This window comes from Lepisosteus oculatus, chromosome 12, assembly GCF_040954835.1.
Source record: "Lepisosteus oculatus isolate fLepOcu1 chromosome 12, fLepOcu1.hap2, whole genome shotgun sequence".
NCBI lineage: Eukaryota > Metazoa > Chordata > Actinopteri > Semionotiformes > Lepisosteidae > Lepisosteus > Lepisosteus oculatus.
This window is the reverse complement of record NC_090707.1, coordinates 6,464,747-6,485,995: the sequence shown is the minus strand read 5'-3', so window position 1 is coordinate 6,485,995 and position 21,249 is coordinate 6,464,747. Positions and strand designations below refer to the sequence as shown.

General features: G+C 46.6%; 2 protein-coding genes across 3 annotated transcripts; one reads left to right on the top strand and one right to left on the bottom strand.

Annotated features, from left to right (window-relative positions):
* The first annotated feature begins 1,882 nt into the window (after nucleotides 1–1,882).
* Nucleotides 1,883–5,371, top strand: c12h2orf76 (chromosome 12 C2orf76 homolog). Its single transcript, XM_006636264.3, has 6 exons — nucleotides 1,883–2,282; nucleotides 2,552–2,693; nucleotides 2,992–3,042; nucleotides 3,507–3,544; nucleotides 4,297–4,378; nucleotides 5,047–5,371. The coding sequence occupies exons 2-6, from the start codon at nucleotides 2,561–2,563 to the stop codon at nucleotides 5,121–5,123; spliced, it is 381 nt and encodes a 126-aa protein (XP_006636327.1). The 5' UTR covers nucleotides 1,883–2,282; nucleotides 2,552–2,560; the 3' UTR covers nucleotides 5,124–5,371.
* A 720-nt stretch (nucleotides 5,372–6,091) lies between these two features.
* On the bottom strand, nucleotides 6,092–18,878 carry steap3 (STEAP family member 3, metalloreductase). Of its 2 annotated transcripts, none has more exons than XM_006636263.3 (5): nucleotides 18,541–18,878; nucleotides 14,437–14,926; nucleotides 13,322–13,849; nucleotides 10,458–10,622; nucleotides 6,092–8,299 (listed from the first exon to the last, which is right to left on the bottom strand). In XM_006636263.3, exons 2-5 carry the CDS (start codon nucleotides 14,914–14,916, stop codon nucleotides 8,018–8,020), a joined length of 1,455 nt encoding a protein of 484 aa, XP_006636326.2. In that variant the 5' UTR covers nucleotides 14,917–14,926; nucleotides 18,541–18,878; the 3' UTR covers nucleotides 6,092–8,017. The 2 variants fall into 2 exon arrangements, with proteins under 2 accessions (XP_006636326.2, XP_069053325.1); XM_069197224.1 differs by lacking the exon at nucleotides 18,541–18,878 and adding an exon at nucleotides 18,269–18,365.
* Between the last annotated feature and the right edge of the window lie 2,371 nt (nucleotides 18,879–21,249).

The window sequence follows — 21,249 nt, the reverse complement described above, 5'->3', positions numbered from 1 at the left end:
CCACTATAGCTCTCCTCATGTGTTGCAGTTGTCTAAGAGACACTGAACAAAGCGAGACGCCGTGGGTCAGCAATGGGGCGCACGCCTGGAAGGCCCCGCCCGGCTGTGTTGGGCTGAAACACCGCCCCTTTTGTTTTCTCTGTCTGTGGCGCGCCTGCTTACTCCCTGATTTAACAGAGCTGTAGTTTGTAAATGACGAGGACGGGTTTCTGAAAAACACGAAACTCATAGCACGCATAGCTGTCTATCGACGGTCGGACGTAGGGATCTTGCGTTGTTTGTCAGCGGCACTGCGTGAAAGGGAAACGGATATCTGAATTTTGACAGTGCTGCTGATAGTCATCTGTGTCCCTTCCTCTATTCTGTAGATATATTTATTGCCTCCGGCTGGAAATTGCGTTCTGTATTCTTGAAATAATTCAACAGTCCGCTACCTCTGACCCAACAAGGTTTATTTTGGCCAAAATAATATCTTAACACGGCACCGGTCTGTGGGCGGGTCTGAGGACTGACAGCGGTCTCTCCTGGGGTTTTCTGCAGCTAATTTCCTAATCACAGGGTCATTGATTTCATTTCTTTCTGTTTGGAACGTATTTGTCAATCTGCTTTCAGCTCCTGAAAATCTGGGAGGGACTGTCTAGCCGATTAAACCTGAATCGAGGGGCTCGCGTTCATCTAGTTGACATATAGAACGAGTAACCTACTAGATCGATATTATTATGATTATTTCGAAAGTGAGATTTCACGTTATGAGGTGATGCATTTTTTTATCTAATTCCATATATGCTCTGGACTGTATACAGAACATCAGGATTTCTGCAATTTCTGTGCGACATTTTTATGGTTTTTATTATTATTCTTAAATACAAGGGGGAGAATACAACCAACAGGTGAATATACACATATACAAACGTCACAACATGATTGCACATAGGTAACATCAAGTGAATGAAATAAAAGAAAAACGAATTTCCACAGTACCGAGGTTATGTGTTGTTAGGGGTTACATTAAATACGTTTATACGCCAGAAGAGTTTTGTAGACCAACTCACCAAGCTTATTTTTAAAAATGTTTAGTGAATTTGAGTATAGCTTAAGTGAGTTCGAGAATTCTTTAAAGCACATAGTGGTTTTTTTTTAACTCTACACGAATGTATGTAAAATTTTGCTAACATTAGAATGACATTTACCATTATACGAACTTCTTTGTCTGGACTCGGAACTCCCAGAACAAGATCCTTAAAAGTTAGATGTACACGAGTATTACTATGATTAAGCCAAGAACATACCAAGTGCCAGAAGGTTGTTGAATAATGACAGGAGAAGGACGTGTTCCGTTGGTTCAATATCAGATTCGCAAAAGGTACAGGTGTTGCAATCATAGTTTAACTGTTTTCGTAGATATTCTTAGAGCCTTTCATGCATTCATGAATATGTTATACCGAATGTCCTTAGTATTTGGTATCGTGGGGATAGTAATGTATTCAGTTGTAGCTGAGATGAGAGAACTCTCGTCTACATCATTAAAAAATATTTTCTCCTTGATGGCTGGGAAGAATCTCTGAACCATAATTGTACAGATGTACTTATTTAAAATACTGTAAGGACCAATTTTGATCTCCGGTAGTGGGGGAATTATATAACTGCATTGTGGATTTTTTTTTTACCAAAGCCAGTAAAACACGTGGAATTGTATAAATAATTTATTTAAATTGCTTTGGGTTGCACTCAATGTCATATTTCTTAACAAAATCAAAATACTCATATCATTCTCTATTAGCTTCTAATAGACGCACAATCGACCAAATTGAGCTCGGCAGCACACGCGGGGTTTACATGATACAACCCCATTATGAACCCATTCCCCACGCGGGCGTATTTTCTGCACAGACTCGTTTAGCTTGGCAGAATGTACTGTATTTTAAAGAGCATTTTAAATTAATGCATGCACAGTTATATAGTCACAATCTGCTCATTTTACTGCTTTCTGAGTAAAAGGTGAATACGTGATTTTTGTTTTTACGGAAGGCTATATTGTCTGTTTTTGAAAATCTACTAACGTTGACTAAACCTGGGATCTTCACGTCCAGCTGTCGCAACGCTGAAACGGATTTCTTAAACCCTCTCATGCCACATCGGAGGTTGTGTCATATAAACCTCAGCTGTGCCTTTTCCGTTTCCGACTAAACGCCACCATTTCCGAATTTGATTGCTCTTGTCTGTGGGTGCAACTAGGAATTCGCACCGAGTTGGAAGAAAAGCCTGGAAGACGACCGGTTTAAGTAAAAATACTTTTGCTGATTATCCTCTTGACAGTTATAATCTGTTAACGGTGTTTCTTGTGTTTAGATGACGCCAGCCACGTCACCAAAAACACGTTTGTGCAGAGAAAGCATGTTTTACAGAGAAAAATACACATTATTATATGGAGAATATGTTTTTTTAGGAATCGTTCATGTTGGCAATAACGTTACAAGTAAATGACGGTTTATTGCGATTTAAAAAAATGCAGATAATAATGCTGTGTATTGCTTGTTCGTGCCTTCGTTAGGAGCCGCCAATGTCTTGCGAGGAGGTAGTGCTAACCGTGCGCCTGGTGCGCTCCTTCGAGCACCGCAACTTCAAACCCGTCGTGTTTCGAAACGTGAACCTGAACCAGACGGTGAAAGAATTTATCGCTGCCGTGAAGGACGGTAAGACATGGCCTCAGTCCCCCACACGTCTGTGTTGCGGCTCTGGTGTAGTGCGTGTTGGTTTAAGGTGACGCATGTCTCTTAAAAAACTACCGATTCTAATCTCTGTTTTCTATACCGCCCTGCAGATCGAAATACAGGGGGTAAATACGCCCATCAGTCCTGAAAGTCTTTGAACAGTCGTAGTTGGGTTAATCTGCTTTTGATATTTAAGTAGTGCCCCCAGGTCAAGCCTACGCGAAAGCCACCTCCTGCCATCTGTGCCCACTGTTAGAGACGCTGTTTTCTCTCAATACAGATGTCTCTGCGAGACCAGGGCTGCCTCCACCATTCAAAAAGTTCGAATACGGTAAGGTGATGGTTTTTTTTGTAATGGTGTTTGTTGGTTTTTGGGTGATGTTTTCATCACCGTGTTTCTTGCTCATTCCCCACCCGCCTTGCATTGTTACGGGTCAGTGGAGGAGCTGCTGATGGCTTCCTGTGAATGTGCTGTGCGGCTTCTTGGCAGCTACGTGTCCAAGGCCAGTTAAGGCCGTCATAGCTGTGCGGTGAGCCGGTAACACCGGGGAGGTCAAGGGCAGATGTACGCGTTGGTTTGACCTCTTTCAGTTATCCTGTGCGATGCGACAGATGAACAGATATTACGCGTGTGTGTGCACGCCAGCTCTGCTTCGACCACAGAGTCAGACAGTTGTTTGCGATGTGAAATATTGTGAAATTTCCGAGCCGCCGCACTTGGGCTGTGCATGTCTTGTGTTGGACCTGTAGCTGCTTGTTAATCCCCGCTGAGTTTCCCTGTCCTTCTCCTCGCAGACACGATGAAGATAATTCACCAAGCGCACGGAGCTAAGGTGGGTGTTCTTCCTTTTAACCGCAGGGTAAAAAAAAAACCTTTAAAATGACAAGCGCGCAGAATCGTCACAAAAGTAAAAAGTAAACACCTTATTTTTTTCTATATCGAGCTACGATTTCTGGTCTAAATATAGAGGCCCTACAGAAAGCATGTCCGGCATATTCAGCTCTTTACAGGCAGGCGTCTGAAGGAGGTCGGGGCGGACGCGGTGGAAGGACTGAATTTAATTGCGTCGCACACTGGGCTCCAGTTATCCTCGCTGTCAACTTGCATCATCTTCCTTGTTTGCTTTGTTGCGCCACAGCTGGACACACATCACTGATGCAATCTAGACAAGCCCAGTGCCCTGTAAACTTGCTGACTCAACAGCGGGGTCACCGTGACCCCGCCAGGCTCCAGGGCCGGGCAGAACACTCTTCTCCCAGGACCCGATCGGTGCTGGACGTGTAAGATCCTCTGTCAGCACCATGTCATCACAGAATGTTGTTCTTCTTTGCTTTGTTCTGTCAGGTCAGTGCTATAAAGTTCAGCGACGAGAGGCCCAGAGTCTGTGTTTTAAAGAGCTTAATTGAATCTTGCAATTCACGCTTTGCCTGGTGATTTACTGAAAGCTAAATGTATTTAGCAGTTATTTTATCGAGATCAGCAGCATGCCAGTAATCATCAGGCCACAGGTGATCACAACACAACCCGCGCGGCGGTGGCGCTGTGAGGGACCGTAGAGCCCTCACCTGTACCGTTCCCTTTCAGACGAACGAGCTAGTGATGAGTTTGGAAGACGATGACAAACTGATCCTGAAGGACGACAGCACTTTGCAAGAGGCTGGAGTCGGTAGGACGCTTGTTTTAGAAAATCATGAGCCCAGTGAGACCAGCATTTGGAAAGTCTGTTGAAATTGGGATAGGAAGCAAAAAAAAATGCCACAAGAATGAAAATGTTTAGTAACAACCTCTTCAGCTTTCAGTTTGGTGTTTCTTCAGGGTGGTGAAAAAATTTTATTATATCAATTAGAGCAATTAAAAATGTATTTTTACCTGTGATGTCCTCTATAAAGGAAAAGAGAATAGCAGTTGTTGTTCTAGAGAGCACAGCGCTGAGCATTGCTGCCTCACAGTACTGAGGTCCTGGGTTCAGTTCCTGTGGTGCTGTCCATGTGGAGTTTGTATGTTCTCCCCAGGCTTGTGTGGGTTTCCTCCCACAGTCCAGTAGGTTAACTGGCTTGTGGGAAAATTGGCCCTGGTGCGAAAGAGTGTGCTCTGTGACGGACTGGGGTCCAATCCAAGGGTGTCCCCCCACCTTACACCCGTTGCTTGCTGGGATAGGATCCAGCACCCCTGTGACCCTGCATTGGATAAACCAGTTGGAAACTGGATGGATGGATTGTTATGGTCATATCTTATAGTAGCTCATCTAGCAGGAGGACGCTGTCTCTTTTGCTACGAATGGAGGCAAACAGAATGACTCGTTTAAGGTTTTTCATTTTTACATTTTTAACTTAGCAAATGAAACGGAGTTAGCCTTCTTCCGGAACGAAGACTACGAAAAGTACAAAGCGGATCCAAAAACTGCCTGGTGATGGACTGAAGAAGCTTGTGTGGACATTAGCGAAGTAAGTCCCCTCTCACGTGCAGCAGCCAAGCCAACGGAGGATGAGAGGACGTCTGTTCTGCGCACTTGCCAAAGTTGAGAGTTGACTACAAACAAGGTGGACAAGGTCCTCTCTTCATTGTACATTTTGCACTTAATTTCCTCGACTCTGGTTTTTACCACTTGCCACAGATGTGTATTTCTTTAGTTATTAAAGTTTTATTTTTCAGAATATTATCAAGTTTTTCTTTTTTTTCCAGTTCAGACATGTGGGATATTTCCCTTGGTAGAACATTGGAAAAACTCTTACTTTTCCACACATTATGGAAAAAGCCCCAATACAGTGTATTATGTATATTAGCCATATCACCATATCAGCCCACTGAAGCTCAGCAGGTGTGAGCCTGGTCAGTACCTGGATGAGAGACCTCCTGGGAAAAACTAAGGTTGCTGCTGGGAGAGGTGTTAGTGGGGCCAGCAGGGGGCGCTCACCCTGCGGTCTATGTGGGTCCTAATGCCCCGGTATAGTGACGGGGACACTATACTGTAAACAGGCGCCGTCCTTCGGATGAGACGTAAAACCGAGGTCCTGACTCTCTGTGGTCATTAAAAATCCCAGGGCGTTTCTCAAGTAGGGGTGTAACCCCGGCGTCCTGGCCAAATTTCCCATTGGCCCTTACCAATCATGGCCTCCTAATAATCCCCCCTCTATGAATTGGCTTCAGTACTATGCTCTCCTCCCCACTGACAGCTGATGTTTGGTGAGCGTTCTGGTGCACTATGGCTGCCGTCACATCATCCAGGTGGGGCTGCACACTGGTGGTGGTGGAGGGGAGTCCCTGTCATTACCTGTAAAGCGCTTTGAGTGGAGTGTCCAGAAAAGCGCTATATAAGTGTAAGCAATTATTATTATTAAAACCCATCTTGTTCATGGAATAAACTTCTGATTATCTCGGATAATGAAAAGCATCCACTTTATTGCAAAATAAGCACACGGATCTCCATTCAACTCAAGCAAAAGGCAAGTAACATAACAGTAAGCAGAACACCAGATACTGTTTAAAACATGAAACCCTGAATTTTGATTTTTGCACATAAATACAACATTCATGTAACATCCTGATGAAGACAACAGACATGCTTTGTCTTTGCAAGGTAGACAAAAATATAAAATGTGTTTAGTCTATCAGTGCTCAAAAATTGGTTTTACCAACCAGCAAAGATGACTGCATATTTGATAGATCAGACTTTATTAATCCCGTAGGGAAACTGATTATTAAGTGTATAATATATTATTATATTAAGTGTAAAAAGAAAGAATGCTTGTAAAAAAAACATACCAGGCTCTTGTAAAGTTTGAGAGCCACATTCAGAATCAAAGGCTGTTTTGCAGTTTTCCTACTAATTAAAGCATAACCTCTAGCTGAAAATATAAACACTTACTGCTAACAAGCAGTACTAATGTCCAGCAGTCTTGATTTTTAATGCCTTCTACTAATACTTTGCAGTCCATGTACTGTACCGACAATGGTAGCATATTTTGAGATCTAGGCAGGATAAATAAAATAGAATTTGTGTAACAGATATAAGACTCTCAGAGTACAAACATTATATTAAACTTTTTTCATTAATATCATTTATAAATGCGTATAGTTAATTTTAGGAACCCGTTCTGCACATGAACGAAACTTGAAGCCTACCCATGCCAACGAGACCATTTTATATTTCATAGAATATCATTCTCTGAACAACTCTTAGATAACCCTTTCCCCAGTACTCCAGCGGGAGACGGGATTTGGAGCAAAACCGCCTTCTCGTTTTTTTTAAACATTCCGATGAAAGGCCCGAAGGGGTGGGTTTTAAAGCAGGGCACACAGGCTGTAAAAAAAACAAGAGGACTGCAGTGTCTACAGAAGTCATGGCCGCAGCTCCTCTAGATACTGCGCCTTACCAAGTCCTGCCTCTGAGGCCAGAAGACTCTGGAAGGCATCTTCGTCCTCCCCCTACTCCACGGGGGAGGGGGGGTACGTTTGCAGACGTTATCAGAAGTGAACGTGTCGCTTTATAAATGGAGACATTTCTGTAACAAGGGAGACGGATCTCCATCCCAGCCCTGGGCTCCAGGCTATCCTGGGAAAATGTCTCTGAAAACCTACTCAGTCGGGACTACAAGAAGTCTGAGATTGAAGTACATTCTAAAATTAACTGTAGTAGCAAAGTCCATCTTAGTGTTACAGTCGGGCTGCTTGGTGTTAACGCGTCAGAAACGAGCACTGTTCGAATGATTTTGGAGACGTGGGATTCTAGTTCATTCTTCCAGGCAAGGACAGTGTTTTTACCTCACAGCGCTGCGCAGAGCAAAGTCATCTGTTGTGTTTCCTGACCCAGATAAAGCCCGTCATACTTCGAATGAAAGCGAGAGGCTGACAGCAGCTCAAGGGCCTTTTGGGGAGCAGCAGCAGGCGGAATCGTGGGAAGCTGCTGGAAAAGGGCATTCACTTCACTGTGGTTTGCCATCACCGAAGACAGGGGTTACGTCACAGCCGAACTGAAACACAGGACCAGAAACCCACGCGCTTGCTTGTATCTCAGATACTGGGCCCAGCAACTGGTGATCCAGCTGATAAAGTAATTCAGCTTTTTTTAAAACGTAAAAAAAAACATAAACATCTCCCGGGTGTCGACAGGCCAGTGAACAAAAGAAAGAAAGGGCAGGACTGCAGGACTCGAACGCAGTTCAAGCAGGGACAGGCACGAAGCACAGCCAAGCCAGCGGTTCTGGTGTCGTCCGTCAGGCAGGGTTTGCTCTGGGCTGCGCTGCCGGGAGGCGATGGCGCCCGTCAGGAAGGCACGCTTGCTGTTTTGGCACTGCCTCCTCCCCAGTCAGACGTTGCTGACGTCCTCTAGGGCGGCACCGTCCTCGGGCAGCCGGAACCGGATCTGCTGCCCCCTCTCCCAGCCCCTGCGGATCCTGGTCAGCTGCAGGCTGGCGCAGGGCAGCAGCAGGCACACCTTGCCCAGCAGCACGGCGCAGGGCAGCGCCAGGGCCACGGCGAAGGTGGGTGGCAGGTAGAATCTGTACTGGTCGGGGTCGAAGGCTCTCCTCCAGCCGAACGCCAGCGTGTGCAGGGTGGCGATCAGCAGGGCGCTGTACCCCAGGTTGGACTGCGGGGGGGGAGACGGAAAACGGGCGTCGATCGGCGGTCGAACGGGCCCGCTCGCAAACCGCACGGGCTCGTGGGCCTTCGGTCAACACACGGACTCGGGCAGCTCCAGCCCCTGCCCCCAGCAGCCTCGCGGTGCGCATTTATTTTGTGCAAGCAGAGCGACCGTCGGGTGCGGTCTGACCCACGAGCTCGTGTGTGCTTTGTGAGCGTGAACAGTCTGCGTTTATGAAGGAAGAAATGGAGGCCGGCTGTAAATCAGGACCTTAATCATTATTTTTATCCTTCTGGCAGGCACCATCTTTAACCCTACAAGACATGATGGCCACGATGTACTTCACCACCATTACATATTGTCAAACTTTTACAAGGGTGGAAGTGTTAATGTGTGAGAGCGAATTCATTGTGGTCTCTATAGTCTGGTCTGGTTCAGATTAAAAACAGACCATTATGTAGGCTTTTGTACAAGCAGGTATTCTCAGTTAATCAGATAGACATGGCTCAATCACAATGCCTTGGCCATACTGACATTTTGTTTTGTCAGCAATAATAGGAGTGTTATTGGCAAAATATGCTGCAGTGTTGTTTAACCTGGATGCTGCAGGTTCGCAAGACTGGATTGTGTCTGCAGATCAGCCTGAATAATTCCATCTATTTTAATGCCGAATAAAGCTCACATTGTATTTTTCATTCTCGCAGCAAACTCTAGGGTACGATGGGCACAGCAATTTCTTTCCACATTCATTTGAAGGTGTACCAGCATGTGACTAATCTTACACCAAGTGGATCAGCTTAACATAAATATTAAAGGAGGTTCAAAAGCAGTGCAGGAAAAAGTAAATCCCTTATAAATGGAACCATTATTGCATGTACTTACTACAAACTCCAAGGCAAAGAAAGCCTAACAGGTTTTCAATGGCCATGACCAAGAAGCTTTGCAGGCTGTTACGTTTGAAGGCTATCTGCTGTGAAGCTAAGGATGTGCTGTAATGTTCGTTCTTCTACAGTCTGTCCAGCTGTCTTAAAGACAGAGCTCGCTGGCTCTGGCTTCTGCCCTGTGGTCTGGATACAAGGGCCAGTCCTGTGCAATGACCAGACGGCACTGCCTGTCCAGGACAGAAGGTCTAGTTCAAAAATGTGAAGCCTAAGACAGACATTGTGACAAACACTGTATTATCCTTTTTTCCATTTTCCGGATTACAACAGTGTGAAGCTAAATACTATGTTGCAAGGGAAGAGAGAGTGTTTGATGAGGAGATAAGTGGATCACCTACTCATGGGAAGTTAGAATACATAAGTATCCAAATTTAGTCATTTTAATTTTTAAGCCCTTGAGAGATTAAATTACTTATAACTGTGGAAACAAGGGATACAACAAAAACTCCTCTATTCTGCCATAGCACTGTGCAGCAAGTCACCACTTTTTGTTCGTACTGTAAACACAAAAGCACTGACATAAGAAACACTTGAGCTTTCACACAGGAAGGGGAAACCTTTTCTATGAGCCCAGATGGCAGTTACTGTCTTTTTCACACCAAGAGTGCGACCTGCTGACTCGAATGCCTGCTTCTTGTTCCTTGGGGATAAAGCCACGGAGGGTGCTTACAGCAGCTGAAGAAGAAAACCATTGACAGTAGAGTGCCCCCCTACGAGAATACAGTGCTGAAGGATGTTACTATCAAGACTTTGGTAGCACAGCAAGTCAGGGTGGATCTGATGCCAAATGATATGCAACAATATGCTTGTAGGGGCGGCACGGCAGTGCAGAGGTTGGCACTGCTGCCTCACAATGCCGGGGCCCTGGTTTCAAATCCTGGTGTGCTATCTGTGGGGAGTCTGCCTGTTCTCCCCAGGTTTGGGGTTTGCTCCCACAGCCCAGAGACATACTGGTAGGTTAATTAGCTTCTTGGAAAACTGGCCCTAGTGTGCGTGTGTGTTGCCCTGTGATGGACTGGTGTCCCATCCAAGGTGTATCCTGCCTCTTGCCTGGTGCTTGCCCAGATCCGCTCCCCTGTGACCCTGTGTTGGATAAAGCTGTTAGGAAAGGGGTGGATGGGATGTGCTTGTGTCGCAGCCCACCAATCAATCCATCATGAGCAAAAACTGAGGCATGATGCCGACGTGTGCCATGAGCCATCGGGCGGGTTCGCGCGGGTCACCTGAATGAAGCTGAACTCCCTCCAGTTCAGCGCGTTGCCCACCGAGGGCAGCGAGGCGACCGCCAACAGCGAGAGCACCGCCAGGGCCAGGACGCCAAAGGACAGGTAGATCTCCATCCTCCACACTTCTTCCTCCACCCAGACGCTCTCCTGGCCAGCCTTGACCTGCGGGCACACGAGCGGCACCGTCACACACCCCCGCGCCACGGGGCAGCCGAGGCCACGCTGCCACTTCCTGCCCCGTATTCCGCAGCTCTGAACGACCACAGGACGGCCTGTTGTGTCTGAACCGTTTTCTTCCCCCGCCACTGAGGACTTCTCTATCTGTCTGATGGGGGGGGGAGGGGACTTTGTTTTCATCACATTCTGGAAGCCAAGGCCATTTCAACAAGCTTAGTTTAGATAATGGACTTCCCGCTTTTGGAAATGAAGGAGTTTTACTCAGGGACTGCATTCGCACACCCGTCTGTCGAAGCCGCGGTCAGGGAGCTATTTCGAGAGCGCTGCTCTGGTAGGACCGAGTGTCAGGCTGGGCGTGGCTCAGGGTGCCACGGTCAACACTGCTGAACGGGCAGATGGCGAGTCTGCCTTCTGGGGGGGGGGGCGGGGCGGGGGGAGAGACCTGCTGAACTGCACGGCGGCTGAGATGCCACTCAAAATGGACACGTGAGGCGTGTGCGGGGAAAAACGGCAAACTAGAACATTTGGGAACCCAAGCGAGTATTTTTAGTCTGCCCAATATGAAGTCCATTTTTGCTGAAATTTGGGAAACAAAGCGAAGGAAACTGCCAACTTTAACATCCTTGACCACCTGCCTCGGCACTAATTAAGTCGCTGGAGGTGTCGAGTACAAATGGTGCCAGCCCGCAGCGAAGATGAGAAACTGCTAATAAACAAGGCCCCCAGCCGATCTGAACGAGCCTCTTACTGCAGGGCTCCATTCTGGGGTGAAAGCACTCTGCGGTAACTTGTACACTCAAAATGATTGCAGGCATGGAGCTAAAACAAACAAAACTTTAACCCAGAGCAGCAGCTCAGAATACCAAATTAAAGCTTAAATAATAGCATCTTAAATTATTTCACACTTAGCAGTTCTGGTGCGTACAGATAGCGGAGGTATAAACGATTTTTGTCCACTCTTAGAATCGTCTCTCATGCAAGGCTATGTGTGCGTTATCATTTAAGTCGGTTTAATTCCAAAAAGGTGATTAAACTGTTTGAAATTACTCAGCACCTTTTGGCTGAGGCGGAACTTGAGCTCAAGAGAACTAGGTGCCCTGGCACGTACTGTAACAGAATTTCTATGCTTAATAACCTTACGCGCTGAATATTTTCCAGGGTGGTGGTTGGGTAAAGATGTGTCTGAGTTGCCAACATCTTAAACGTGGATGTGCCACTGAATAATAAGACCACAAGGTGGCGTGAGGTGACTCGGCTGGCTGATATTTATTCATTTTCTTTTAAAAAAAAGTGTTGGTACCTTTTTGAAAATGTCACCTAATGCGGATAAAGAAATTAATTCAGACTGAGTCCCTGAGTAGACACAATGACCTAAGAGGTTAGCAGTGCTCTGTTTCTTGACATTTTCAGGAGTCAAAGAAAGCATTAAATAGGGCACACTCCAGAAGGTCTTATCACAGCCCTCCTTTCTCTCCAGCCCTGTGCCATTAGAGAGCTATTAGCATGATGTAGAAAGCAATACAGATCACTTCGTTTTGATAATCAGAAAAAAACCCAAAGTTGAACAATGGATCAGCTATTATACAATGCTGTTCTACTGTGCTAAATAAACACTGTAGGCCTATTTTTCTGTGCTAGTGTGGTTCAGCTCAGCAAGGGACAGATTAAATACAAATTTAAAAGGACGCATTAAAAGTCGGTGAAGTTGTAAATTCTGAAACATCCACCTTAAATGGCCAGGGTTGCTTAAAATAATACGCCCACGCACGTTTCCTCTCTAAATCTCTAAATAAAAAGGCCTTATCCCCTTGTGAGACTCCAAGGAAACACGGAACAAGGAAGTTATTCAATACATTACAATACTGCTGTTGAAGATCATTAAACAATAGCTCCCTAAGATCCATAAAATGTCAAGGGCTTAAGTACTTTGTGGTCACCTTATACAGCACTTGAATCAAATCAGTTTTATTTCTACCCAAAATACTTTCATTTAAACATCTCTCGTTGTGCCTCACTTTTCACTGCAGGTCATGACGCACATTGAGCAGGATTCGGATGACTTATTCACCACCCTTTACAGCGGAGGTGTGTAATTAATCCTCTGATGTTTTTCTGAAGTTGGCTACTGGATACATTTCACAATAGCTGAGCCCCCAGACAGCTACAGTACCACACTAAATTTACTAACCGTGTGCATTAGGGAGGCTGCTTCCCCATTGAGTTGTTGTCAAGTGTTAAGATGTGCAGATTATATAAGGAACGAGTGAAATGAACTGCTATTTAAGATCTGTAATTGAATTAATACAGGGACACAGTTAAATAATGGTGTTGGCTCAACAGAGTTAATAGAAAAGGACAAACCCCCAGCTATAACTATCTAGCGGGAGAAAAGAGACAACTCTCAGCACTGCCCTTGTGTAGGAACCCCACCAGCGGGAGTGTAGCCTACACAGCATCGTCTGTACCGCCACTCCCCACGAATCATGACTGCAGGCAATGACTGAATACTGAAGCACTTGACATTTTATGGATCTTAGGGAGCTATTGTTTAATGATCTTCAACAGCAGTATTGTAATGTATTGAATAAGATCTCTAAAGTGCTCGTGCATTCCGGCTTCATATAATTAGACTGTTCACTATCGTACAGCTTCTTTCAGAGTCCCACCGATCTCAGGGGGTTTACCTGCTTGAAGGCCTCGTTGAGCAGGCGGTAGCGCGCAGACCTGCGCATGGGGAGACACAGGCTGTAGACGGCGTGCAGAGCTGCGCAGAGGAAGCTCAGCAAGCCGATCTGCTTCCTCTGCTGCAGCCAGCGGTCCAGCCAGTCGGGAAAGCGCCGGTACTTGGTGCCGTGGCGCAGCTGCAGGAAGGCTGCCAGGACCCCAGGCAGGTAGACCAGGGACAGCATGACGTAGGCCACGCAGGGCAGGGACACGTTGACCATCTCCACCGGGATTTTATAGAAGCTGTTCTGACCCTTGGTGACGTAGGGGTGGATGACCCCCCGGACGAAGTTGTAGGCGTAGAAAAAGGAAAAGAGCCCCAGGGCGCAGAGAACGGGGCTCTTCCAGGAGGGGAAGAGGCGCAGGGGGATGTTCTCGATCTCCCGGGCGGACGGGAGGGACCCCATGTCCACTGGGATGAAGCCCATGGCACGGGCCAGGTGAGCCACCGTGCTCTTGGCCTCGCCGCTGTCACCGCAGAGCAGCACCTGAGGGAGGGACAAGGACACCGAGTCACAAGGGCCGTGTTCCAGCTTCCACACTTTCCAAGAATGACCAAACGGGAGGGGCGGCACGGTGGCGCAGCGGTTAGCGCCGCTGTGTCGCATCGCTGGGGTCCTGGGTTCAATTCCAGACCTGGGCTGCTGTCTGGGTGGAGTTTGCATGTTCTCCCGGCTTTTGCGTGGGTTTCCTCTGGGTGCTTGGGTTTCCTTCCCACAGTCCGAAGACATGCTGGGAGCTTAACTGGCTAACTGGTGTTTGTGTCTGTGTGGGCTCTGCAATAGGTTGGTGTCCCGTTCAGGGTGTATCCTTCTCTGCACCCGTTGCTTACTAGGATAGGCTCCACCTCCCCTGCGACCATGAATTGGATAAAGTGGCTTGAATATGGATGGATGGACTAAACCCGAGGTGGGTTTGTCATATTCCCACAATAAAATGCTCCAATGAGGTTGGAATTTAACTAAAAACATGGTGACCCCCCCCCACTGATCTCTGATCATATTATGCCATACTAGATATCTAGACACTGACGAGACCTGTGCCACCCTCCCAGCTTTCACTCCGCTGACCTTACCTGCTTGCTGCCATCTTTAGGACCCGACTGCAGCGCCCACGCAGAGAGGACGTTAAACCCCTTCACCACCGTGCATTCTGGGAAGAGTTCCGCCAGGTGCTCGGCGTTGGACTGCTGATGGAGGTTCAGCTCGGCGTTGTTACTGACGTCCACCAGCACCTTCCCCGCCAGCGCCTCCTTCAGGCCGCACAGCGTGGCGTAGTGCTCGCGGAAGGCCGCCACGAAGACCACGTCGGCCCGGCCGGCGGCGTCCTGCTGCGTGGTGACCTCGGCGGCGGCGGGGAACAGACCCGCGTGCCTTTTGGGGTGCCGGCTCCCCACCACCACCCTGTGCCCCGAGGACACGAGGCGCAGGGCCAGGGAGCGGGAGAAGTCCCCGCTGCCCAGAATGCCCACGGTCAGGCCGCCGGGCTCGGGCAGCGCCTGCTCGGTCTCCAGCGGGTTCCTCAGCAGCGGCTTCGTCATCTCCCCTCTCGGCATCCTCAGCGCTCTGCAGAGCAACGCGGAACAGAGAGGAGTCTGAGCGCCGGCCGCGGGGAGACGGCTCAACCACAGCCCGGGGGAGTAGGGGGTACCGGATACCATGAATGATAATAATAGCTTACACTTATATAGCGCTTTTCTGAAAAAAAAAATATATATAAGCTATATAAGCGCTTTACAGGTCAATGCTTTACAACTTAAAGCGCTTTACAGGTAATGGGGACTCCCCTCCACCACCTACCAATGTGCAGCCCCACCTGGATGATGCGACGGCAGCCATAGTGCGCCAGAATGCTCCCCACACATCAGCTGTCAGTGGGGAGGAGAGCAGAGTAATGCAGCCAATTCATAGATGGGGATTATAAGGAGGTAAGGGCCAATGGGAATGGTAAGGGTAAGGGCCATGATTGGTAAGGGCCAATGGGAAATTTGGCCAGGACGCCGGGGTTACACCCCTACTCTTTTCGAGAAACGCCCTGGGATTTTTAATGACACACAGCACACACAGCACACACAGCACACACAGCACACACAGCACACACAGCTATACACATCCATCCCTCTCTCAACAGAATCGTGGACATCACAGCTTTCCCAATGTTTTCCAGGCCCGGGAGTGTTGTAATTGTCCTACTTTTTCCCCAAGGACGTCCGAGTGCCTGAAACCGATCACTCCTCCCGCTTCCCATCCTGCAAATTTCATCATGGGAAGGTGATCTGTGCAGCAGAGGTCAGGCACTGTAAGCTGATCTCTTCAATGTCACACGGAAGGCCTCTAGCCCGGAGGTTAGGTTAAGCCACCCAACGTTTGAGCCCCTCCTCTTTCAGAGGCCTGCGTGTCTGACAGTCTGAACCCCACACTGCAAACCCAGGGCAGAGCCGGCAGCTCGGCTCAGGTCACAGGTGAGGCTGTGGGAGCCCATCAGAGGTCTAAGAAACATAAGGAAGGCTAGAAACAAGAGTGGGCTGTTCTACCCACCTACTGTATCTCATGTGGTGTTAGCTAACTGATCCAAGGATGTCTTCCAGCCCTTTCTCACTGGATGCCTGGGTGTCAGGTTTCCAAACATAGCTGGGAAACTTGTTCCACCCTCCACAACTCTTTATGTACAAACATGTTTCCTATTCTTTTTTTTTTTTTACATATCTGCAATGATCATGAGAGAGCACCTCTTTCAGATGGTGGAATAATACCATTAGACTTGATTACCCTTTGTTATAGGGGAGACTAAAGAACCACTATGCATTATATTGACTTTCAAGTGTAAATGCGAATTTTATTATGTATTAACATAAGTCATTATGAAAAAATAAGTCTGATATTGGTTGAAAAATATTTTAAAGGAGAAAGATTTTGACAAATACTGACCTAAATTCTTATAGTCAGTGGATAAAATGCATGAAAGAATACAAACACCCATGCACTACAATACATTGTGAAGTTAACGTTGGGTCAAACAGAGTGCTGTTAAGAAATATCAGTGAGGTGTTCTTCTTGTCCAAACTGAGATATCTGAATGTCAATCATTTAGTCTGGCAAAGCTTTTATATAGGTGCTTCATCTAACACAAAATTACTTTTAGTTTTCTAGCCTGGTGTGGTGGACCAGGTACTGTGTTTCAAAATGCACTGAACAAGACAGTCAATAAAAGTTTCCAGATGCGAGTCTCAGTCTAATGGAATCTTGTGATGGATATGCAAGCCCAGGCAGATGGATTCTGATCCAACTCATTTCTTAAAGGACAAGCCTAGTTTGCAGTCTCTGGACACAGACTCCAGCCTTCACTTCTGGGAATGAAGAATGATTTGTCTATCTTAATTTCTGTTTCTTTAAGGCTGTTGAAAGCTTAATATTCCTGTATGTAGTGAATGTAAAGTACATCTCGCTATGCATGTTACTAAGGGTCAGAAAAACAAAGTTAGGCTCGAGTGGAAATAGCTTAATTGGAATTAAGTCCAGGCAAATATCTACAAACTTCAGATAAAACATTCAGGCTCCAAATAAAACAATAAAACTTTCAGCTAGAGTGAAGCAAAGGATGTGCTGCCTGTATTCTATCTTAAAGAGCTTCTTTTACCCAGTGAAGTACTGGAGACTTGGCAGGAAAATCTTTAGCCCTTATCTGCTGGGGCTTGTATCCACAGAAGACTCTCCAGCACAGTAAACACTGTCCCATAATTCCTGTAGTCAAGACTGCTCCTCATCTCTACCACAAAACTTATCTTTTTTTTGCGCTGGCATGTTTAGTCTGAAAACATAACTACCTATTGTTGTGCTGCCTTTTAAACTAATAATTACAGAATTAGAGAGGCTTTCCTCCTTCTTCCAAACATATTATTGACTCCTTAAAGGAAATTTCTAGTACCCATTCGACTTATTTTAGAATCCGAAAAACATTTTCCAGGAACAGGACCAGATTTTAAAGACGGATACTCCCTTACATAAGCTTAATGAATTCTGTCGCTCGTGTGGCCCGATAGGAGTTTAGTTTTGCCATTGGATAAAAAAAATCTTGAAATCTTGAATGACTCAATTTTCCAGTTAGTGCACAGACTAGACTTCTGTCATCATGATCATGCACATTTTCTGTGTAGTCTGCAGCAGGTTCGGCGGGGACTGCGAGCAAGTTTTTACTGGAAACTTACTTGGCTGTGGTTCTTTAAGAGTAGGAAAACAAAACTCTTATTATGTACTTGAGCTTTCCAATTTAAAGCACTGTAAGAATCTAGTTCACACAGCACTACGACTGCACATAAAAAAGCATTTGTTCCGCGCACAACGATAAATGTGAGACACCGTAAACGCTCTCATTGATGTTTTCGAGCTGTTTGTGAAGTACGAATTCACCAAGGACAAATAGTTTCGCGCTAGTGAAACTCGTACGGTATGTCTAAAGCTTGGCTGTATACAAAAATAATACCGGAAACAAACTGCCGACAAACAACAAACATATTCAAACGTCCCAGTACTAAGAATGGCAACTCTGGGAGCTGCTAAAACGCAAATACTCAGTCTAAATGGTTCAAGAACTGTCGACACCCCCCAGTAACGCTGCGATTCTGTCAAACCTAATTTGGGCGACACAGCACCTACAGGCCGAAGAGCTGCTATATTAAACCGAACTGTCACCATGTAAAATTGCAGTTGACGCCAGGTTAATCCGTCCCTGCATCAATTCTGACATCCCCGAAGACATGTGGGAGCCGATGCAATCTTGTGACAATTCGTTTTCTTGTTCTAAAGAGATTAGTGTATCGGTCTCCTCTATTTGAGCTCTGCCGTTCGCCGCCCATCCGACTTCCACGCAGCTAAAACTGAGTTATACTCGAAATCAAGCAGGATTTATACTTTGAATGATACATGCTCTCCTTTTTCCCCCCACAACTGCCGTCTCCGATCTCCCTCGCAGCAGAGGTAGAGCAGACCCCAGCCCAGCCAGACCGATGCAACATGTGACTCTTTGTAACAGAAAACCGACACAGGACGCTGCCGCCAGGCGCTTCTTCACAGGTGAGTCGCAAACTGACTTCAGGACAAAGACACACGCCAGGTAAAAAGCTAACTGTGTACCCAAGGGAAAACAAAATACTTTTATACGTTTTTTTTCTTATAATACTCACGCCAACAGTTGCGAAGCATATGAACCCCAGCGCCCAGCGCTTTTTCCTGCACGCCTGTTCTGACGATGTCTCTCCAAACTCCGCCCTATACCCCCTGAACACAGGCGATAAACTGGGCCAGGCGGCCTGGGTGACTTATCTCGCCTTTCAACGACCTGCGCTTATGAACCTCCCGTTAGTGCGATAATTTTTTTGGATAGTTTTATGTTAGAGTTGCGCTCTGAACGGTACTGCTCATAATCTGATGCTCATGGCTTTTGAAATTAATTTACTGCTTAATAACTCCTGCTTTCTTGATAGGGAAACTTTTTTTAAAACTTTTTTAAAATTTGCATTCGTTTCATATTTTTCAACTGATGTGTATATCTTAGAAAAATATAGTAAGCTGTACACCAGACCTATCCAAAACGAAAACTGTAATGAGGAAGTTTAGAAGTGGATAAAATAGAAATGTCCATTACGATTAGCGAAGTAGGTACGGTATAAGCACGAAAAGGACAGCAGTTGCTCGTCCGTGTCGATAGGAGGCGCTGTAATGTGGGCGTGCGCGCTGCATGGGGAGGGCGCGTACGAGTGACGTCACGCCTCCTTCCGTTTCTGATTGGTTGCTAGATACAATCACAAACGAGGAAGGAGTTTCCGCCTGCGGTGTGGTCGGGGATAATGGGGAAGAACAGACACCGCAGTAGACAGATCGGTCGCAGTCACGATTTGCGAAGGAGTTTAATTTGATTCTACTCAGAAATAATGTGGGGGAAAAAAAAAACCCTAACACCCCCAAAGAAAAACAAAACGAAACCCGCTAGGGGCGGGAGGACCAGGTCGGAATCAGCTGATCGCTAAAACAGCAGTAGCAAACAATCCATCACAATGTCTAACAGGGGAGCGCGGCCTTTGTCAGAAAGGTCACCGCGATTCCCGAGCCTCCCAGGTCGAAATACCTTCTCGCCGCCGTGCACGTCGTGAGCGCGCTCGTGTGCGTGCTCGTGCTCGGAGCCCTGGCCGGGGGGGTGGGTGTTCACTCGCTGAGTCGCACCCGTGTCCGACGCAGCCGCTGCAGTATTTCAGCTCGATCTTGGGGGGGCTGTTCGAGTGCGACCGTCCCAGGAGTATGTAAAGGTGTCGCCTGAAGTACAGCTAAGCTTTTGGATTGCCTTTATGTGAATTCAGCCGTAACTTACAATATTAATAAATAGAATGAATAAAAGCCCTTGATTTTTTCCTTCTCACGAAAAGGTAAATTAACACCCATCCTTGCACAATCAGCTGTGGTATCTCCAGCTGGTGACCACCCCTCTCAGCCTCTTGCAAGCTTGCAGTCTGCACTCTGGTCAGATTTCGCATCTTATTTCGCGTTAACGTCCAGCAAGTTAATGTTAGTGTGTACGTTTCCAGTTCAGAAAAAACAAACATCGTGCACGGTATGGGACAATGCCGATGAAATTAAAGATCAAAACAGGCCATTGCATTGCTCATCATGCGCTGTTGTTCTCTTTTTACATATTGAAGTAGGGTGTTCTATGCTGTTGGATGTATAGGATTCGGGAATACTTCATTTCCGCGGTTGTATTTCTGAAGTGTCCAATTGTTCCTCCAACAGGACTTTTAACTTTCCTTGTAAAAATGTTTAATCTCTTCTGGTGGCGCAGATAAAGACCTGGGCAGGCGAGGACTGTCCCAGAAAAAAGTCAAACGTGCTTGTACAAAGTAAGAACGGCGTTCTATGATTTTGGCAACTACATTTTCCATCCCGTGCCTCCATTCTCCCATAATGTGTAAGGATGCAGAAAAATGCTCACAAGGCAGGATATGATTCAATTTATAAATCTAGGATTAAAACGTGGGAAGGAAATCAAATCTTGGATTTTGTGCTAATGCTTTGCATTACAATCTAAAGCCTTTTTTATCTCACTGTTGCGGTGCTCAGTTTGTTCGTTTGGAATAATTGAACTTCCAGGATTTCTGCTCGTTCAATGCCTAACGTACTGCCAGTTCCACGCTGAGGAATGTTTGTCTCTGTCCAGCAGCCTTTCATGATCTAAGGGTATGGTCCAAAGCCATTCACGGCGCTGTTCATCATATAAAGGAAACAGGGTTCTTCCGGTGTCCTGCCTTCCCTCCAGCAGTAGGGGGAGCTGTGGCGGAAGAGGTGACCACTCCTCTCAGCTTCTTGCAAGCTTGCAGTCTGCTCTCCGGCCAGTCAGCAGCTGTAAGGTGAAGCAGCCGGCCGGTCTCCCTGCAGTAGAGCTCCTGACCGTGACCTTCAGATTGACCCTCTACGCCGTAGATCAGTGGGAACTTCATGTTAAACTCAACCTCCGAAAATGTTTGTTTTTCAGTTTTTTTGGGCTTCGATCTGACAGATTTAAAAGGGTGAAAGCATTAAAGCATTTCAAAATAGATTATGAAGAAACGTGTTCCTTGATGCAGCCTCTGACAGTTAGGGAGCTCTTTGTATCAGGCGTTTTGTGAGATAACCCTTCCCACAATTGTGCCGTTGAGTAACAACTTCTAGCGTTGCCCAAGATACTGTTGTCTATAAGCATCACTTCACACAGATGAGTGCAGAGGCTTGTCAAGGCAAGAGCAGCCCCCTGAGACTGACCTTAATGCTCAGTTATTCCGAAGAGCCTGTTGCAATACCCTAAGCTGTATTGTGAAAACAGCCAGAGTTAAGGACTCTCTTCCAAAGCTTAATGATGTGAGAGA

Bases quoted from the DNA above. Each gene is read 5' to 3' on its own strand.
- c12h2orf76 (XM_006636264.3), top strand. From the start codon at position 2,561: ATGTCTTGCGAGGAGGTAGTGCTAACCGTGCGCCTGGTGCGCTCCTTC. The intron at 2,694-2,991 runs GTAAGACATGGC...CTCTCAATACAG, and splicing joins TATCGCTGCCGTGAAGGACG to ATGTCTCTGCGAGACCAGGG. The intron at 4,379-5,046 runs GTAGGACGCTTG...TTTTTAACTTAG, and splicing joins TTTGCAAGAGGCTGGAGTCG to CAAATGAAACGGAGTTAGCC.
- steap3 (XM_069197224.1), bottom strand. The intron at 10,623-13,321 runs GTAAACCCCCTG...GTGTGCCCGCAG, and splicing joins TCAACGAGGCCTTCAAGCAG to GTCAAGGCTGGCCAGGAGAG. The intron at 8,300-10,457 runs GTGACCCGCGCG...CCCCCCCCGCAG, and splicing joins GGGAGTTCAGCTTCATTCAG to TCCAACCTGGGGTACAGCGC.